The 19,854-nt window shown below is 39.2% G+C and overlaps 1 protein-coding gene across 1 annotated transcript in view; it reads left to right on the top strand.

Annotated features, from left to right (window-relative positions):
• The window catches only part of RALGPS1 (Ral GEF with PH domain and SH3 binding motif 1), a 3,844,659-nt gene that overhangs the window by 2,860,332 nt on the left and 964,473 nt on the right, over nt 1–19,854 (top strand). Inside the window, exon 13 of the mRNA XM_044058136.1 lies at nt 4,504–4,571. Within this exon, the coding sequence (XP_043914071.1) occupies nt 4,504–4,571 (68 nt within the window). The remainder of the gene's footprint in view (nt 1–4,503; nt 4,572–19,854) is intronic.

Raw genomic sequence — 19,854 nt, 5'->3', positions numbered from 1 at the left:
AATTTTGTTGATGTAAAGTTCTTGTAGTCTTAGACAGTCTTATATTGCATGTAATATTGTTAAAATGCAAGTAGATCTGCTGCAATACATAAATTAAAGGCAGCTCATTTATAGGGCAAAGTTATATATTTAATAGAAGTTATGCACAAAATTATTCTGTTTTTAAGAATGTTTTTTGTATTCAGGAATATAAAACCTGCTGTAACTTGTATCATACACCAAATCATTAGAGGACTACAATAAAATTAAATTAAACTATGACCCAAATGATTCAGAAAGAAGACTGCATTAATTCAAAAGTTTGGGAAGCCTTTTCTTTTTCTGCAATCAGAATGGTGTGCCCTGTGTAACGTTTGTTAATATATGGCCACAAATGTCATAGTTCAAAATCTTTAAGAATAATAGTAATTCTAAATTAGTTCTGTAAGTGTACATTTGGCAATTTACAAAAATGGTAATATGTTTTAATATAATATTAAAATCTTCAGTTATGATAATGTTAGATGGAACACATTGCCCAGTATGTAAAAAATACATTGCACTAAATTGTAAACTGTGGAAAAAAATAAGCCAAAATTGATCAGTGCAAGTGGTGATTTTACTTAGTATGAGTCAGCCCTTCTTATATTGACAGATTTATAAAACATTAAAACTGTCACAAATGAGTGTTTATCCCACAGGGTATGTGTGTGTGTGTGTATATGTGTATATATATATATATATATATATATATATATATATATATATATATATACACACACACACACACACACATGTATAAAAATATGGATTTGTATCACTTCACTGAAAGACCATTTCATTGACACCCATTTCACTAAAACTCATTTCATTGACAAGTAGTACTTTAAGGCAAGTCAAAGGTATATGTCCTTTTCCCCACTGTAGTGCGATCCTGGTGTTTAGTATATATAGTTGGGGGGCACATCCCCCCACATAGTTGGGTTTTACCAGATAATGCAAAACAAAACCAGACAACAGAAAAGCAAATTAAGTGAGGGGCTATGCCCCCACACCCCCCTTGACTATATACGCTAGCACCAGGATCGCACTACAGTGGGGAAAAGGACATACCTTTGACTTGCCTTAGAGTACTACTTGTGAGTGATATGAGTTTTGGGTGAAATGAACTTTCAGTGAAGTAATACAAATCCATATATATATATATATATATATATATATATATATATATATACATGGGTACATGTCAGTCCACCGACAAGTCGGAAGACCGACATTCACTCCGACACATGAAAACATCGAAAGCGCAAACACGGACATTTAACAGGTAAGACTTTTAAATTCACTAATCATGCCTACCATGTTTTAGTAAGTGTGGCAGTGTTATGCATGTGTGGCAGGCATGATTAGCGAATTTAAAAGTCTTACCTGTTAAATGTCCGTGTTTGCGCTTTCGATGTTTTCATGTGTCGGTGGAGTGAATGTCGGTCTTCCGACTTGTCGGTGGACTGACATGTACCCATATATATATATATGTGTGTGTGTGTTAACTTAATAATCCTGAAATATCGAATTTCAGAATCTCAAGATCATAAAGCTGAAACCTAAAAATCCCAAAACCCCAGAAGTGCAAATTTCAAAATCGCGACTCCTACAGTAGCCATACACCGCATACATACACACCTTCCTCTCTCACACAAACACACAGATACACTACATACAAGCAGGGAAGCAAGTCCCCCTGCAGCCACCCACACCCCCCTACTTAAATATACTAACGCCAAGGTCGCATTACACAGACAAACACATGAAAACACCACCATACCAGCTACATTCCCCTCGCGTGCACACATCACAGTAACAAAACACTGACACACACTTAAGCCACTAACCAAAACCCTTAAACATACTTACCTGGACTTCCAGCTATCCATTCACACAGTGCAACACCAGAAGCACTACTTAAACATCTCCGGGCTTCGGGATTTTGAAATTTGCACTTCTGGGGTTTCAGAGTTTTGAGTTTTCGGATTTATAATCTCGGGATTCTGAAATTCTGTATTTCAGAATTTCGGGATTATAAAGTGTTATATATATATATATATATATATATATATATATATATATATATATATATATATATATAAAGGCCTAGGATTTTTGGTTCTACGTTGACCTCAGGGTGTAAAAAGAATTGAAGTATCAGAGCCTTGTTTGCTTTCCAGTTTTGTGATTGTTCTAAAGGAAACCTATTCATGTGCACATCTATGCATACCTCTGAACCTGTAGACATTGAAAGTATAGAGTATAGAGACAGTTTCAAAACTCATGCGTGATTAGGAAGAATTCAGAAAATTGTGTGAAGAGGTAAATCATGTCTTTAAATAGGACTGTTCCTAGAAAAAGGGGACACTTGAGAAGTCTAAATGTGCAAATTACATTTTTGCTGACATATAGCAATATGTGCTGTAATTCTGTTAAAATCTGCTGTAGGCAGGTTGACTCAGTAAGTCCATTTTTCTTTACTAATGTTATGATTGTGTGTGTCACATGGGAGCAGTGGTTCAAGTAGGAAGTGCATTGCAGCACTTAGATTTTTCATTGTTGCTCGTTTGTATCTTATGTACAGAGTCAGTGTGTTATCCTAGTGTCCACATGCTTTTTCCCATGTTCTCCTATTTTTTCAAGCATCCTTAAGACAAGCATTGGGTGAAATGAGACTCATCTGTTGTACATACCTTGTATTAGTGAACAGATGTGTGTCCTGGAATGGTCCAATGACCATTCTGAGTTTTTTTTATCTGCGTATTGTCAGCTGAATCCTGACAAACATTCTAGTTCTCCCATGCCCCTTAACTGGATTAAATTTGTAATTAGAGAATTAATGTATGACTGAATGCTGGGCTTCAAAAATACAAATATTAAATAAGTTTTATACAAAACTTTGAATGTTAAAATTTCAGGGAACCATTGAAAATATTATTCTAGTATACCTAGTAGCAACAACTGATGACAGCAAATGGGTGTCCAGATCTATTGTTTTTAGTTCTATAGCTGTCTTATCTGTGTGTTCATTTTGGCAGACTGTATTAGTACATTTAGCAAGTTCTTCAGTCATAAATTTTAACTAGTCTGTAACCAGAAGAGTATGAAATATCTGAATTTTGAAAAAAATTAAGCACAGCATCTGTGTCCCAGTGATGGTCCATTTAAGAAGAGAGAGTGCTGAACTACTGCAGTTTGTATTTTAGTACAACTGGCTTCCATGATGGTACATTTGGATTCAAAAAATATTCACTGGTGGTTGAGATAATGAAGTGGAGACAGCTGAAGTAGCAGTTGTTTATTCCTGTGGGTGTGACATTTTTGTTTTTTAGGGAAAAGGAAAGGTTTGCTAAAGCAGTATATACATAGCATGTGTTGTAAGCAGGCTGGTATGCTACATATCTTTGGCTGCAACTCCTACAGAAAATACTTTTTTTTTCTAGATACTACTTTAAAGTGATCTTTAATGGTATTGTCAGCAGCAGCCTTTCTTGTTCAAAACACGTGGGGGCCAATTCCAAAAAGACTTGCTCTCAGGGTAAGTGGCCACTTACCCAAGAGCAGATCTTTTGAACTCAGCTCCCTAGTGTAACCTGTTTTATAGATAGGCCTTACACTGAAGTAAGTCACTTAACACTGAGAGCAAGTCTTTCAGAATCATGGCAGACTTGAACTGAGAACAATCGTTTGGAATCTGTCCCTTAGAGGTCTTTACAGTATGCACAGTAATCCAAGAAAAGGTTGAAAAAAAGGACAATAACCCAGCAGAAAATTATTTTAACATGGGTTCAACCATTCAGTCTGCTGAAGCTGACCAAAATACGTAGTTCCTATTCTAAAATCATGGAAATTATTCATGTGGGAAGTCTACTCGGTTCAAAACGTAGTCTGTTTCTGTAGTGAAGACAATACAGAGACTGTAGACTTCAGTTTAAGGTATTTTGCATTTTAGTTCAGTTTTTTGTATCAGTTGTATCACAAGTAAAATGAACATTAGTTTGACACGTAGTCTGCTTAGGTTTGTCGATATTGCATTATGGAAGTTGCTGTTTGTGCATTTAGTGGCTTGTGTAGTTCTAATATCTGATACATAACGCAACAGTGTGGTTAGGGGAACAGTTCAGTTTTATGGATTTTTAAACCATTAATTCAGTGAGTAATCTTCAAATCATAGTGTACTAGTATTATGAGTTGGTGCTTTTTCTTACTGCTATTGTTGCAGCTTCCATGAAAAGAAACGCCATCAGGCCACTAGAAATGCTGCATTTTCTGCATTACTAATTGTTTAATTACATTTGACAAGGCTGACATTGTCTGCAAACATGATTTTGATGATGTCGCCTTTAACAGGGGGTGTTAATGAAAACAATGCAGCTTTGAATGCTGTTTTATCTGAAAGAAAGCATAGTTTGTCATAAGTGACTTATTTTTGGTGACAAAACCCCTTATATTTCATGAATCCCAACTTTTGCCTTCCAGGTTATCACTGAGGATTGAGCCAGGGAACAGTTCTCCTCGTTTGGTGTCCTCTAAGGAAGATCTTGCAGGTAAATGATTATTTCTGAGATGGCTATCATTACATCATGTTTACTGTTTGTAAATTCTGCTAACATTATATCATAAGAATGAAATATTCCCCTAAAGCAGGATTCATTGGTTGGAATTCATTGACTTGCACTGCACTTTTGTGCAAGCCTTATTGAGTTAAGCAGCACTGTACAGCCAGACAAGGAGGCTCTGAATATCAAGAGGAAAATGTGCAACAGCCAATTGGTGAAATGCATCTGCAGAAGTGGAAGGGACAATCCGTGCATGGGATAAATGTTATATTGTACAGTTTCAGTAGAACATAAAGTAGTTTGAACTCAGGCCAGTACATCTCAGTATAAAGCAAAGCTTGTAGCAGGTCACCACATCCCTTGTCAGCATGGCACCTTGTGCAGCAGACGCACACTAGTCTTTCTCCTTCTCCTACCATATCTTATTTTCAGCTGCACTGCTATGAAGTCCATATATGTGGACATCTGTTGGATTCATAATAGATAAAGGAATGGGTACAAAAGAAAAAGAGAGAAGAGCAAGTAGATCACACAAAAAGGCAGCATACAGGAGTCTATGAAGGAGGGGAAGAGGTCAGAATCTTATGCTATGATAAGGCCCCCTTTTTTCTGTTATAGAGATGATGGAAGAAAGAAAAGGGTAAAAGAGAAAGCAGGAGAAGAAAAAATAGTTTTATGGAGAAAGAGAGCAACACAGAAAAACAGGAGTAGAAATGTGAACTATAGGAAGGACAGACATGAGGCTGCCAAGAAGGCACTCCCTGAAATAGCCAAAATGAGGTAAAATATAAGCTTGTTGTCCTTCATGCGTCATGCAGGTGCTCTCTAAGGGAACAGTAAGTCAAAATGGGGGCGGAAGTCGTAAGTAAATATAGCCTATATATTAAGCAAACATTAGTACAGCTAAGAAAAACTTACCTTGGCTTGCTGCAAGCCTGTCCTGCCTCCTATAGAAGACAACACAATTTGTGTTTTAGTTTGCCGAAATATAAAAGACACACCAGAGAAGCATAGTAACTATGAGCTGAGATGCTAGAACAATCGAGCTAATCTCAAGTATTTCCTTTGACATGCAACTATGAGTCAAAAATGAAAAAAAAAAGTTTTTTTTTCTTTTTTTGTAGGGGGACAAAAACCCTCATGAGGGGGTGGCCCCACATCCCTGGACACTTGTGTAAACGAACTCTAAGACTGCACAGCAGTGGAGAAGAGAGAAAACTACCTTATACCCACTGTTTTTCCAATCTCACACTAAGAGCAACATTGTAAGTTGTGTAAGACGTGAATCAATGAAAATCAAAATCATGCCTGCACTGTTCCCCCCCATCCTGCTGTTGCCTGTGGATGATGTCACCTCCTCAGCCAAGTCATAGCATGCATCCACTTTTTTAAAGGCACTAATCGTGACCCAGCAAGCCATAAATGAGGTAAAGCATACTTTATTTTCCTTCATGAACTGTGTAGGTGCTGTCCAATGGGTTGTAGTAGAAGCTCACATTCTCTGGAATCTACTCTGAAATGGTGTAAATTTCATAAGGAATGAAGTGGTAATCTGCGAGTCATACATACAATGTGATTTGATTTCTGCAGCTTGGCTTGTTACAAAGTTCTACAATGTGCATGCCCAGGCAAATCTCTGCCATGAGCTTGTATCCACAGGCTATATGAGGTGGGGACATACTGCAGCGTATACCTTATGCAGCAGGTACACAACAACATATTGGAGTCATAGACATTCATGCATCCTGACCCTGTTGTATGTGCCATGCAAGTATGTATAAACTTGCATAGTCTGAGGTGTCACCATTTTCTAAGTCATATAGATCTGGGGGAGCTGTATTGCCAATCTGGTAGTGCTATTAGGAGGAAAAGGACAATATTTGGAACCGCAGTTACTCAGTAATCTGACACTGTGTAGTGAGCTACATTTGCCTACATTCCTAAGGATGTGCACCTTTGCATTGGAATTTACATAACAAAATGTTAGCAGCACGAATGTGTCTGTGCATGCTCTCTACTGAAATGTCAGTACTTAAAATCTCAAGTGCCAACAAGCTGAAAAAAATTCAATGGAAAAAGCAGGAGTGAATCCCAAACATCATTCTCCTTTAAACTTTTTTGCAGAGGTGCAAGCCCCATATATACCCCGAACTTATATGTACTAACTCTGAGATTGCCATAACTCTGAGAAAAGGGGATACTCTGGGAAACTGCCATTATGGATTTAGTATATGCAAGTCCATTTTTTCAGCCATTTGGTCTCCATGTTTTGGGACTCGCTGTAACCAGTCCCAACATTTCAAACAGGTATAGTATGTGCATGGCCTGTGACACATGCTTGTCACTATTACCACATAGTGATGAGCAGTGCAATAACTTGCCTACACGCATGCATCTTCAAGCCTTCTACAGTAAGGCTGTATCACTAGTGGTTACCAAAGTGACCCTAACTGTCAGCAGCTAGGATGATTGCCTTATTCTGTGCATAAATGTTTGCACATACAACTGTATGTATTTCCTTACAGCTACCATGGGGCATACCCAAAGCTACTCCTTTGATTATTAAATATTCCATGTAGCTTGCCTCTCTGTCTGCAAGTATTATTCTACACTTCTCAGTAATAAATTATCTTGAAACACGTGACCCCAAACTATAGATATCTGCATGCCTGGAGGGTGAGGTAGCTCACACAGGCTGGACAATTTCAGTCCTGTTAAAAATGATTGCTTCCTACAAGCACTTAGGACAAATTGGCAACACATGTTGGGGGCAGGAATTGCTGACCAGCCTTTACTCGCTCAGATTTAAAGAACAATGGTCGAGAATATAAATCCCAAGGGATGTTATCACATTAAACAGTAGTGTCATGTGTTACCAGCATGCTGTGCTAAGGCATGCACCATAGCAGCTGAGAGGTTAACCAAGAGGTGTGTGGAACCTATGAAGAGCCGACACAACCAGGGGAGTTCTCAGTGTCCTTGTAGGGAGACACTGGTGCTTTGATTACCCCTGGAGGACTGGACACAATCAGGAAGGACCCAACTCCCTGTGGTGATGATGGATGTTCCATCATATTAGTACTTCTTACACCAGACTTCTGTACAGTCATTGTGAATAGACACCACAGTCTGACAGCACGTGTGGGAAATGTATTCTTTTGGTACATCAAGTATCAAATCATGTCAGGATGGCAGCAGGGATAGGCTGGATTTTTATGTAAATGTTACATGGACGTCCTTGGTTTTCATGTCACAGAGACACAATTTTAGCACAGGTACACATATTCACTCTGTTAAATTTCACCAGGTCTTTTGGGTTTCTAATACAATGACAGGAATGGGCCCCAGGTTATGGTCAGAGTTCATGACGCTTGTATTGTTTCAGTCTTTGATCACTCCAACATGCCTTTTAAGGGTTGATCACTGCTACAGTGATACCTGTAGAAGCTGAGGCAAAACAGCAGGCAGATGTTGGCAACTGTGCTGAAGCTGATACTATGACCAGACAGATACCTTAGGCACAGTCTGATGGCACAGTGGTGCACTCTCTGTCCTGGATTTCCAGTGATCCTTAATACAGGCAGAAAGTGTAGTCTCACCCACCCCTCCCAGTACAATATGAGTGCTCACCATCTTTGCTCCATGGTTCCATCCACCACTTCAGCTGTGGCAGCAGATAAGTACACTGCATCTAAAATGGGTATATCTACCAATTCCCAGCCTCGTCAGGGAGACCTATACCATTGCATGTCATAGCTGACCTTCTGACTTGCACACACCATACATATGAAGTAGTCATATTCTGAGCTGCTGTGTCCTCAATCTGTCATTCTCTGATGGTGGTTGTTTGAATTTTACCACACTATAATCAGAATATGGTGCTGATTTCACTTCCATGGTAGCCTTCAGTATGTGTGGTACTGATTTGCCAGTATCCTCACAATGCCTTGCCTGTCTCCTTACCACCATACTTTGGCACATGCAAAATACTGGGGTATAAGTTGTAGGCTGTGGGGAGACACATTTCTCCCAGACATGTCAAGGTAAAGGAAGTGGGTTTTGGACAGTCCAAACGCATGCTCTATGATACTGTGATTTTGTGTTATACTGGTGTGCAGCTACTTTGTATAGATTCTGTCTTTGTATCATAAGCCAGGGCTCCAGCAATAGTCACTTGCAACAAAGTATGCTCACACAAGGGGGTGGACTGCTACATAAGGATACATTACAAATGAAGCCGTATACTTTGAGATGATCCACTGCCTGTATTAAACTAGATGGCACTAAAACCCAAGTCTGATGTGATTTAGTAGAGATTTGTGCTATAATATGTTGCTCAGCACTGGTTACTTAACATTTGGGCAATCCTTCTACACGCAGTGATTTTATTGCATTGACTTTCTCTTTGGTAGTCAGGCAGCAACAGCTTATTCATCTGTAGACAAATATAAATTGCTACCATGTTAATCATGCATATCCTTGAATATCACTAGCACCTCATTCTCTTTGCTCATCATTATGCAGTCCCTTACATATCTTTTGTTGCACACTTTGGCTCACTGCATTGAGTCGATATTAGCTTGTCATCTGTCTGCACATTACCAATTCCAGTACAAGTGCATGCAACCTGTCACTGAATCCTGGCCTTTCATTCCTGAACTCTGTTCTTTTTTGAATTGTAATAGTTTTTGGCACTAAACTTGAGACTACTACTATCAATGCTTCAAAGATTAATGAGACTGTTATATAAATGAATACACAACAGCTGTATTTAAATGTGTGCTTTCTTTTCCTGATTTATTAACTAAGCAGGATGTTATATGCTGTTAAACAGCAGAACTGATGATACATACATGACAACAGATCATTGTCATAGGTCATGTATTAGTGCTACTTATATTAAACTACACATGAATTCAGGTTTCTGTAGCTTTTTTTCCTGACTTTATTATATTTGCGTGCTATTAAGAATGTTTGCTAGATTCATGGTTGCATGATCTGTACTTTTTAGTGGCGTCAGTAAAAACTAAAACTTCTTTGAAGTACTGTTATATTTGGGTTTTATCATGATTTCAATGTAAAGTTATTATAGATATTGCCATTTCATATCTTAAACTTCTAAATGTACTGTTAAAACTGCAGTTGGAAGACTTTGGTTTGAACACCAAAAAACTAAAGGCACAATTAGTACTGTTCTTCAAGACATGGATATATTCAAGTAAATGGCTTAAAGTAGTCCATTTAATAGATAATAGGAGTGTAAAACATTGAGATATAATTTGTGGTTGCTTTGAAAATTCCATCAGCAGAATAATGTTTCAGTAGATGTGCACTGCAGACAGCAAAGGAACACAACCTAGGAGGTATAGGCTAAGCCAATAGTTATCTTTGTGAAATGAGGATTGTTTCAGTTTGGACTTCTGGCATATGTTTGGAATAAAGACCACATTCAACTTGATGAATGCTAATGCAAACAATATCAGTAATGTAGCTGCTTTCAAAAATAATGTGAAACTGATGGAAATACTGCATCCAGGTATTGCATAATAATTTTATGTCCAGAATGGCTTTGAACAGATGCTTCTTGCAGAGTATTAGCATATTTTACAAGTACAGGTTGTTTGGCCTTGTTCAGAAGTGGTAGCCATTTCGGAATGTGCTTACAGTTTTGTTACAAAGGCATCTATTGAAGTTTTTTTTTTTTAAATTCAATATAGAGGAAGAATTAACTATAGAAAAACAGAGAAAAACAAAAAAGTATAGCATGACATGTTAAGCAAACAGCATAGCTGTGGTTTAGACAAAATATTGACATTACTGTTAATGGTTATGTTTTATTAACCATGTCAAATAATATCAGCACAAAAAGAATGTGCAGCAGATAAAACTGTAGACTCATAACTCCATGAAAGCATTCTTATTTATAAGGCTTAAGTGAAAATAATTCAGACATGTATTTTAGTGAGAAATTGTAATTGGGCTGTCATTATTACATCTGTTTACTGATATGATAAATTTAGATTTATCCATTCTTCCTTTTGTGGCATGGCCCACAATATCCTACAAAGGGTTGCAGGTAAGAGGCGCACAAAGGGTGTTAGGGAGTGAACTAATTCTAGATGAGACGCCAGTTTACTTTAGGACTAACTCACTCATATACTTTATGCTCACCTATGAGCAGTTTAGAAAATCACCATATCTTTGGGATATATGAGAAAAACAGAGCACTCATTATAAACCTACTCTGACACAGGAAACGCATGTGAATTCCATCTACAGTGCACCCTAGCCAGGAAGTGAACCAGAGATCCTAGAGCAGTGCAGTAGTAGTATAGGAAGCTGTCCTACTGTGTTTCTTGACTTAAGCTTTAGTCATTCTGATAATGTTCCTTAACAAGTTTGTGTTTGTAATGTGGTACGTGGGTAGTAATGTATTCCCATGTAATCTTTACAGCAATTTTAGATAGTACTAATATGTACACTGATAGACTGTTTAGACTGTGGTTGCGATAATACACAAGTACCATAATTCCTTTTCTGCCTTAGTACTGGATTTTCTGGCCCATAATGATAAGGAATACATTTTCTTTCTTTCTTAATGCTTGCATTTATGTCATTGATTAAGGAGCTGTTAACTAGCTGTTGACTCTGTGGTACTGAGGTGCAGGGTTTGATCCATCAGCCTCCATTGTCTAACGTTACGCAAGTCACTTAATCAGAAACCGCATCTTTACTGAGTCTAAAAAAAGTTCATGGAGTTCAGTGTTTTACCCAGGAAAATGACTACAAATAAAATAATAACTTTAAAACAGAAAAAAAAGCATTGTAAAGAGGGTTATAACAAAGTATACATTTTCAAGGACCAGAGCTATTGTGAAATTTCCTGTATCCAGCAGTATGTAGATAATATATGAAAGTTAGCAGATTGACAGAGTAAACATGTCTTTGCATACATTGCCAGGGGGAAAATAATCTACTAGAAGATCTCCTTTATGAACTGAGATATAACTTTGTTTTACATGGGATTTGCAAGACTATTTAATATTCCTTTTTGCTTATAAGGGTTGTAATAATGTCTTGACTGATCATTGTGTGGGTTTACATGATTGAATATTTACCATGAAATTGATCTTTAACATCCAAAAACAAGCTGTGTTTGTTTTTTGCCCTTCTTTTTAAACCCTAATGTGTGAAATGGAGAGGAAAATGTAAAAGGATTTTGAACCTAAACAAATGAGTTAGACCTGGCAACTTTTTAATTATATAGTTACAGTGCAGTGTATAAAAATGCTCTATTTGACATCCAGAAAAGGAGAAGAAATGAGTTTATAGCCACAGTGAAGTAAGAATGGCTTCCAGTGTTATAGATACAGTTGTGTAAAACAACATATTTTTTCATATTATTTTACAGTAACTACATTACTGATATTCTTTGCATTTGCATTCATCAAGTTGCATGTGGACTTGCTTGATTTTATTCCAGTTTCTTGTTGGTGGACTTGATTTCTGGCAGAGAAGTATTTCAGACATTGATGGCTTTCCATATGGAAGGCTTCTAAAGGTGTGGATACTCACCTACTTCAGTCTGTTTTTTATGTGGTGCTGAATTAGTTTGTCCAGTAGAGAACATTGTTAAATTGTGTTTATTGGCATCTCACAAATTAAGATCAAGAGGCCTTCCTTCTGGTTTTGTACCTACTATAACTTAATTTGTAGCTGTTGCTGGATGGATTATAGTTTCATATTAGTGTGTGTGTGTTATAGTAGCGTAACCATTTCTATAGCAAATAATTTCTGACAGATCATTAAAGTGAAAATCTTTGATTTGATTTAATGCCTGGTATTTTGAGTAATTATATTGTAATTTTTAAAACATTCCTAGCAAGGGATAAACATGAACAACCAGTTATTTACTCCTGCATTTCAACCTCCATGAAATGGATATTACCTGCTAATTCTACAGGAAAATGGTTAATTTTAATTCACTCCACAAAAGACTGGCAAGTGTTGTTAAGATGAATACAAGATTGTAAAGCTGTTTTTCCACCTGCACTTTTAAAGATTTTCCTATTTGTTGCATTTACGTGTTGAGGCTGCACACTCAAGTGCTCTAGCCTGTGTTACATATTTATTGCAATTTTTCTGCTGTTTGCTTACAAAAAAAGAAAAAAAACAAAAAAATTATCTTTGTTTCCTGCCTTTCCTGACCTAGAGTAGTCCAAATACAGGCTTTGCTGTATTCTGGACATTTGGAAAGTTCCTATGTTGCCCATTTCCTTTCTTGGATAAAAGGATGATTCTTTGTTCACCAGTGGGAGTGGGGAGCTTAGAGCAGCCTATCTATACCTGGAGGAGTGTTCCCAGCACAAAAATCGAGTAGTCTATTGGCTGTTTTGGGCCAATTTCTAGCTCTTTCAAGTCCCCCTGTATAAAACCCACTTTAGCGCGATTTTTGCGCTTGTTACTACTCAGCCAAACTCCTTGTGGTCCTGCAGAGTGGTGCTAGCAGCAGAGGCAAAAAGAGCGACTGCTTACCTGATAAAGTATTTTTTTCCTGCTACTACCTGTGCGACTGTCCGATCTAGCTGAAAAGCAAGTATTTCTGCTCATTTACCTGTTTTGAACTGTTTAAAGCTGTTTTTCCACCTGCACTTTTAAAGATTGTCCTGTTTGTTGCATTTACCTGTTGAGGCTACACACTCAACTGCGCTAGCCTGTGTTACATATTTATTGCATTTCTCTGCTGTTTGCTTACAAAAAAAGAAAAAAAACAAAAAAATTATCCTTGTTTCCCGCTTTTCCTGACCTAGAGTAGTCCAAATACAGGCTTTGCTGTATTCTGGACTTTTGGAAAGTTCCTGTGTTGCCCATTTCCTTTCTTGGATCAAAGGAGGCTTCTTTGTTCACCAGTGGGAGTGGGGAGCTTAGAGCAGCCTATCTATCCCGTTTTGGGCCAATTTCTAGCTCTTTCAAGTCCCCCTGTATAAAACCCGCTGTAGCGCGGCTTTGCACGATTTTGCACATGCTTAATTGGGTTTGAACCATTCTCGGCTCCACAAAGTCTGCTGTTCACTTTTCCCTTGGAACTGCCCTAGCTCTCAAAATAAACACCCTATTCCTAATCTAAAGCCTGGCACTTGCTCACTAAAGCAATTATATAAGTCAGCACTAAAAAATTGAAAGCACTACATCCTTACAAACTCCCCTTGAGTACATTGTTCCCCATTGGCCCTTTTTTCAATTATAAAGGAGTTCCCTATACTATTCTAGCATGTCCATAGGTCAGTTGTCAATCTCCTCTCTGGTCCAGCTGGTGAATCTGGGAATCTTCAGGCAATGTTACAACTGCCGTATGTACACAGACAACCCTCTCCTCCTTCCAACAAGTACCAACATATGTGAGAGATGCAACCATATAGCCAAACTGGAGGCTAAGCTCTCTCAACTCAGTACTGACATAACCAGTCAGGAGGAGAAGGTAACCACACACACTACAATTCCAGTCTCACATAGACCTACCACAACAGCAAACCAAATGCATAAACACACAAAAACATACTCGGAGGCTCTAAATAAAAATCTGCCTAAGCAGCAGAGACCTCCAAAGCAGACATCCAAGCAACCGCTACCCCAAAACAAAACAAGTGCAACACATAGTTCACAAAGCCAGTGTGCTGAACAGTCACAGCCCTTAAGGCTAAACAACACACCTGATACACTTGTAATAGGTGATTCTATCGTCAGGCACACTGACATCCCACTCACCAGGCTGAACAAGGAGAAGGTCACGGTGAGCTGCCTGTCTGGCGCTAGGATCCGCCACATAACACAAGCACTCAGGTCACTCCAAGGCAAGTACAAATATGACTCAGTCATTTTCCATGCTGGTGTGAATGACCTGAGACATACCTCCCTGGACTACATGAAAAGAGACACAGAGGAGCTCTCTGACCATGTAGCCCAGGCCAGTATGACCCTGACCTTGAGTAGCATCCTACCCTCACCAAGAATGATGCCACAATATGAAGACAAGATGATCAATTTCAACAATTGGTGTCATTCAACTACCCAAACATAGACTGGGAGCATTACTCTAGCTCCAACATCATTCAAAGGGGATTCGATGCCTGTCAGCCTGGGATGACATGCTCGACAAGCCACGTTGCTTCTCTAGGGACGGCTTGCACCTTTCACCCCTGGGCTTTTGGATATTGGCAAAGGCTCTTGCCACCCCCATAGTGCCTTTATTAGGCAAAGCTCAAAAGACAAACCCACCTCCGTAGGTATCACAAGGGAAAAGAAACTAAGGGTAATGCTACTCAACGCCAGAAGTCTAAACCTCAAGATGCACAGACTCAAAACTCTCCTCAGCATGGAGAACATCGATATCTGTGCAGTAACAGAAACCTGGCTCAAGGCTCCCGAGGGCATCCCAGCAATACCAGGTTATACCTCATACCATACGTTTTGGCCCCAAAACTCGGACTGAATCACAAAAGGAGGGGGAGTATTAATATTCGTCAAAGATACCCACAACTCCAGGTTGGTGGCACAGCACGAAGCATTAGAAACTATCAATTTGCAACTAACAATGGGTAAAACTGCCTTCCAGTTTATAGCCTGCTACAGACCACCCTCCCAAACCCAGGAACCCCACTCGACCTTCCTGAGAACACTGGAAAATATGAAAGTCTCCCCAAACACCATTATATTGGGCAACTTCAACTACCCAAACATAGACTGAGAGCATTACTCAAGCTACAATACCCTAGCCCAAAGGTTCCTAGAATTTATAAACTCAAATGCTATGGAACAACTTGTCACCACTCCCACAGGAGGGGAAAACATACTGGACCTGATCATCACCAACATGGGGTCTCTATGCTCCAGACCAGAAGTGTATCCCTCACTGGTAAGATCAGACCATAAATTAATCTCACTGGATATCCACATCCCGACCCCACCCCCTGCCCAGAAAACCACAGTGAAAAACTTCTTTAAAGCAAACTTCACACTCCTCAAAACCGAGGTGGAATCCTTCAAAGCCCCTGGGCCTGTGGAAAATACGACCCAGACTGCAGAATCCTTTATAAACGCATTCAATGAACACCTTCAGGAATGCATGGATCATGCAATCCCAAATAAAACCAAGACCCAATCCCCCAAAGGCAGGCGTCCTGTCTGGTGGACCCCAGCCATAAATTATACAATAGAAGGAGGAAGCTACTGCATGATAGAGCAAAATCCCTAAAAGGGAAGGCATCTCTGATCAGTATTAGCAAAAAACTACAGGCACTCATAAAATCATCTAAGGCCAGCTTCAAGAGAAAAATTGCACAAGACACAAAGATAATCACAAGGCTTTCTTTAGTTATGTTAGGAACCTGGGTGGAAACTCCCAGTTATGCTCAGAGTTGGTCCAAAATGACAAAAAATACACTGAACTCACAGACATTGCCAACATCCTGGCTGACAGGTTCAGCGCAAATGTCCCCCCCCCCCAAAAGAGCAATTATCTATCCCAGCAGAGTGCTGCCCCCCTGACATCTCAGATGCTCAGGTGATAGCCGCTCTCTCCAAAGCAAAAAACACAGCATCAATGGGACCAGATGGTGTCCCGGGCTGCGTCCTACATGAACTCTAAGAAGAGCTGAACCCCAACATAAAGCTACTGTTCAGTCTCAGCCTTACTACAGGTTATGTACCCAAAGACTGGCGTACAGCAACAATGGCCCCTCTCCACAAAGGTGGTGCCTCAACAGATCCTGGAAACTATCGCCCCATAATCCTGACTAGCTTGGTCTTCCAAGCTATGGAGAGGATCATCATGGAACTCGTAAAGATATTGGGGACCTACAGACACTGGATCCTACCCAGTTCGGCTATAAGGGCAGATCCTGCCTCTTAAACCTGGTTGATTTCTTTGAAAGAGTCACCAAGGCCATTGACGAGGGGAAAGTGGTCCACACAGCCTACCTGGACCTCACAAAAGCCTTCGATACAATACCCCACTCGGGCATCATAGATAAGCTATCCAGCTTAAATATAAACCCCTATGTCACTAGATGGGTTGCAAACTGGCTCAAGGACAGAACCCACATGGTCAGAATTGCTGGAGCCATGTCAGACTCCAAACCAGTTACAAGTGGTGTCCCACAAGGCTCAGTCCTGGGACCTCTCTTGTTCGGCATATATTTCTCAGAGGTACAGGCCAACACGGGAAGACTAGCTGACCAAGTTCGCAGATGACTGCAAACTGGGCGCCATAATTGACTCTCCAGCTGACACAAGCATCCTCCAAAAGGGTCTCATAGAAACAGATAACTGGTGCCAGAGCCATGGCCTCAAGCTAAACGCCAAAATGTGTATAGTCATCCTCTTTGGCAAAAACAAAGCGCCCACAAATTACCACATAGGTGGTAATCCATTAAGTACGGAAGAAGTAATTGGGGACCTGGGGACCCAAGTTGATAGCAATCTCTCATTTGACAACCACGTGGCCAAAGTGGTTAGAAAAACCTTCTATATAGCCTACCTAATCATGAAGGGATTCACATCTAGATCAAGGGAGGTCATTGTGCCTCTTTACTCATCCCTCATCTGGCCCATAATTGAATACAATGCCCCTTTCGAGATTGTTCCTTACCCGACACCTGCAGCAACTGGAAAGACCCCAAAAGTACCTCACCAAGAGGATCAAAGGGCTCAAACAGATGCCATATGCTGCCCGGTTAAAGAAACTCCAGCTCTACTCAGTTGTTTACTGCCTGCTTAGAGGCGATCTGTGCCTGATGTATAAAGCCATGTCCAACCCGGAATTAATGGGCATGCTGCACCTCAGAAAATCCAAATCCCATCGAGCTACGCGCTCAAGGGACTTGAACCTCAGCACTGAAATAAATAGGACATGCTGGAGGGACAGATTCATAACCCAGAGGCTCCCTTCACTCTGGAATAGAATCCCAGTCCAAGTTAGGCAGAGTCCCTCACTGACTCTCTTCAAAAGAAATCTTGAGTGGATGGAAGATCATAGGTTTACCCCGAGTATCACTACTGTGTCACTGCTAAATAGAGGCACAGTAAACTAACCTCGAAAAAGGGCATAGTAAAACATTTAAAATGGGTGGCGAAAGCCAAACACACTCCGGTTAGGCTTACAAATGCCCTAGGGCAGATAGCCTAGTATGAACCTATATGTTCACCAAATTAATATATTTTCTTTTCAGAAATAGTCTGTATATCATGTTCATACTGTGTTTATGGCTTAAGTTATTAACGCTATGATTTCTTGAACAAGGCGTTAGAGGATAAGAAAACGGGGAAACATTGAAATCTCTTGTATCAAAGGTTAATTGGAAAACCGCTAATGTCTGTAATGTCAGCTTTTCCTTAAGATTGTTTATAAATAACTCCCTCAACTATGATAAAAGTTACATTTCAGTAATGTTTGCTTGAAAAGATCCAGCTGATACTACCAAAGGTCTTTCAACATTTAGTATAGCAATAAGTAAAAATGTGTAGTCTGGTTTCTTTATGCAGTAGCAGTATATTTCTTCATTTTTATTTAACTGTGCATACGTTTGATATGAATCTACTGTAATTTCTTGAAATTAGTTCAGTTATTCTCTTAGTCAGAGTAAATCTGTTAATATAATTCAGTGAGAATCTCGATGCATGTAAGAGACATTGAAAATATGTACATGAAGTAATGCCAGTCAATATTTTCAAAGGTGAGAGCATGTTAAAGGCTTGAATATATTATCTATGAGCATATAAAAGAAGTAATTTACATTTTAGCAGAATAGCTATATACAGTCAATAGCAGTGATGTTAAATATTTCATAATCTGTGTGTTGTGGAATATTTCATAATCTGTGTGTGCGGGTGTGTGTTGTGGAAGAACAGCCACGGCAGGGCCAGCCCCCCAGTAGTGTGAACTTTGGCCCTAGATGATTGTCACTGTTGAATTGACACCCTGTCCCCCATGTGTAAAAATGAGGAAAAAAAGGGTTGTGGATTTATGGATGGATGGATGGATGCATTTTGAAATTAAATTAATTTGTATGGGGATCAATTATTTGAGTCTTGACCTGAATTTTTGCCTAACAGAAATGAGGTTCACTGACAAAAATAGTCAAAACGCGATTAATAATGAAAAATGTTAGTTCAAAAATGTAACTTCTGAGTAAAAGTTTGAAAACTAAAGCCTATTCTAACACTCTCCAAGCCTCTTCATGCAGGAGGATCTTGTTCTTTCTGTACTCTGATATAGGAAGGATATGTACACTCCTCACCCCTGCTGATTATATATACTAACTCAGTGAGCACTGAACCTTGGAGTAAGGGGGATTTCTCTGAGATATCACAACAAATTCATCTTAGAATACAGGTTAGACTCCTTTTTTAATTTTGTGATAATGCTTTATTGCCAAAATCACTTTTGCTAACATTTCTGCCTAAAGGACACAAACAAGATGGGTCATGCAATCGTATTTCATTGATTACATCACTCATAAAGGCAATAAAAATGTTAAGAATTGGAAAACATTTTCTATCATTTAAAAGGTGCCGACATGCTGTGACTCAGTTTTTTCTCTCTCTAATGAGACTCTGTTCTGAGACTGAGTTCAAAAGTACAATCTGCGGCTAAATCATTAGGAAGATTAAGACATACAAAAAATGTCCAGTGTTACTGTAATCTTTAAGAAACTATTGAAAATGTTCATAGTGATTTATAGTAGTTATCCAGTTTTGTCAAAAATGGTTGAAGTAAAGCTAGCTATGTTTAAATAAGACATGGATCATTTTCCAAATGACATTTAACAGAGTACTGAGCTTTAGGGCTTTAGCCGAAAGTTAAAAATGTGACACTGTTACAACACACAAACACCTGGGCAAATTCCCCGATTCCCACTTGACTGCAGTCTTGCACATACAAAAAAAAATTGTGAATGGGCTATCTGGTGGTTTTCAACAACAGATAATTTTTTTTTCTCATCGATGAAGTGAACTGGTGGTATGTATGCTATAGATGGATATATATTTATATGATGTATATAGAGAGTGTATACATATGAATATCTTCGCATTCATTTTTCACAGAGTCATTATTTTCAAACAATGGATTATCATTCCAAATCAATGGAAATGTGATTGGGCTTCAGCATGCTTTCTGCAGGGGGGGGGGCATAACTTCCACTTTTGTTCCAGCACCAACTCAGCAAAATGAGTTTCATTAGGGTGGGCTCAGTGAGCAATACCCTGACAAAAC

The sequence above is a fragment of the Protopterus annectens genome, chromosome 16.part0 (genome assembly GCF_019279795.1).
Source record: "Protopterus annectens isolate FY-2018-M chromosome 16.part0, PAN1.0, whole genome shotgun sequence".
NCBI classification, from domain to species: domain Eukaryota; kingdom Metazoa; phylum Chordata; order Ceratodontiformes; family Protopteridae; genus Protopterus; species Protopterus annectens.
Note: the sequence above shows the minus strand (reverse complement) of the source record. Positions and strands in the feature narration are given on the sequence as shown.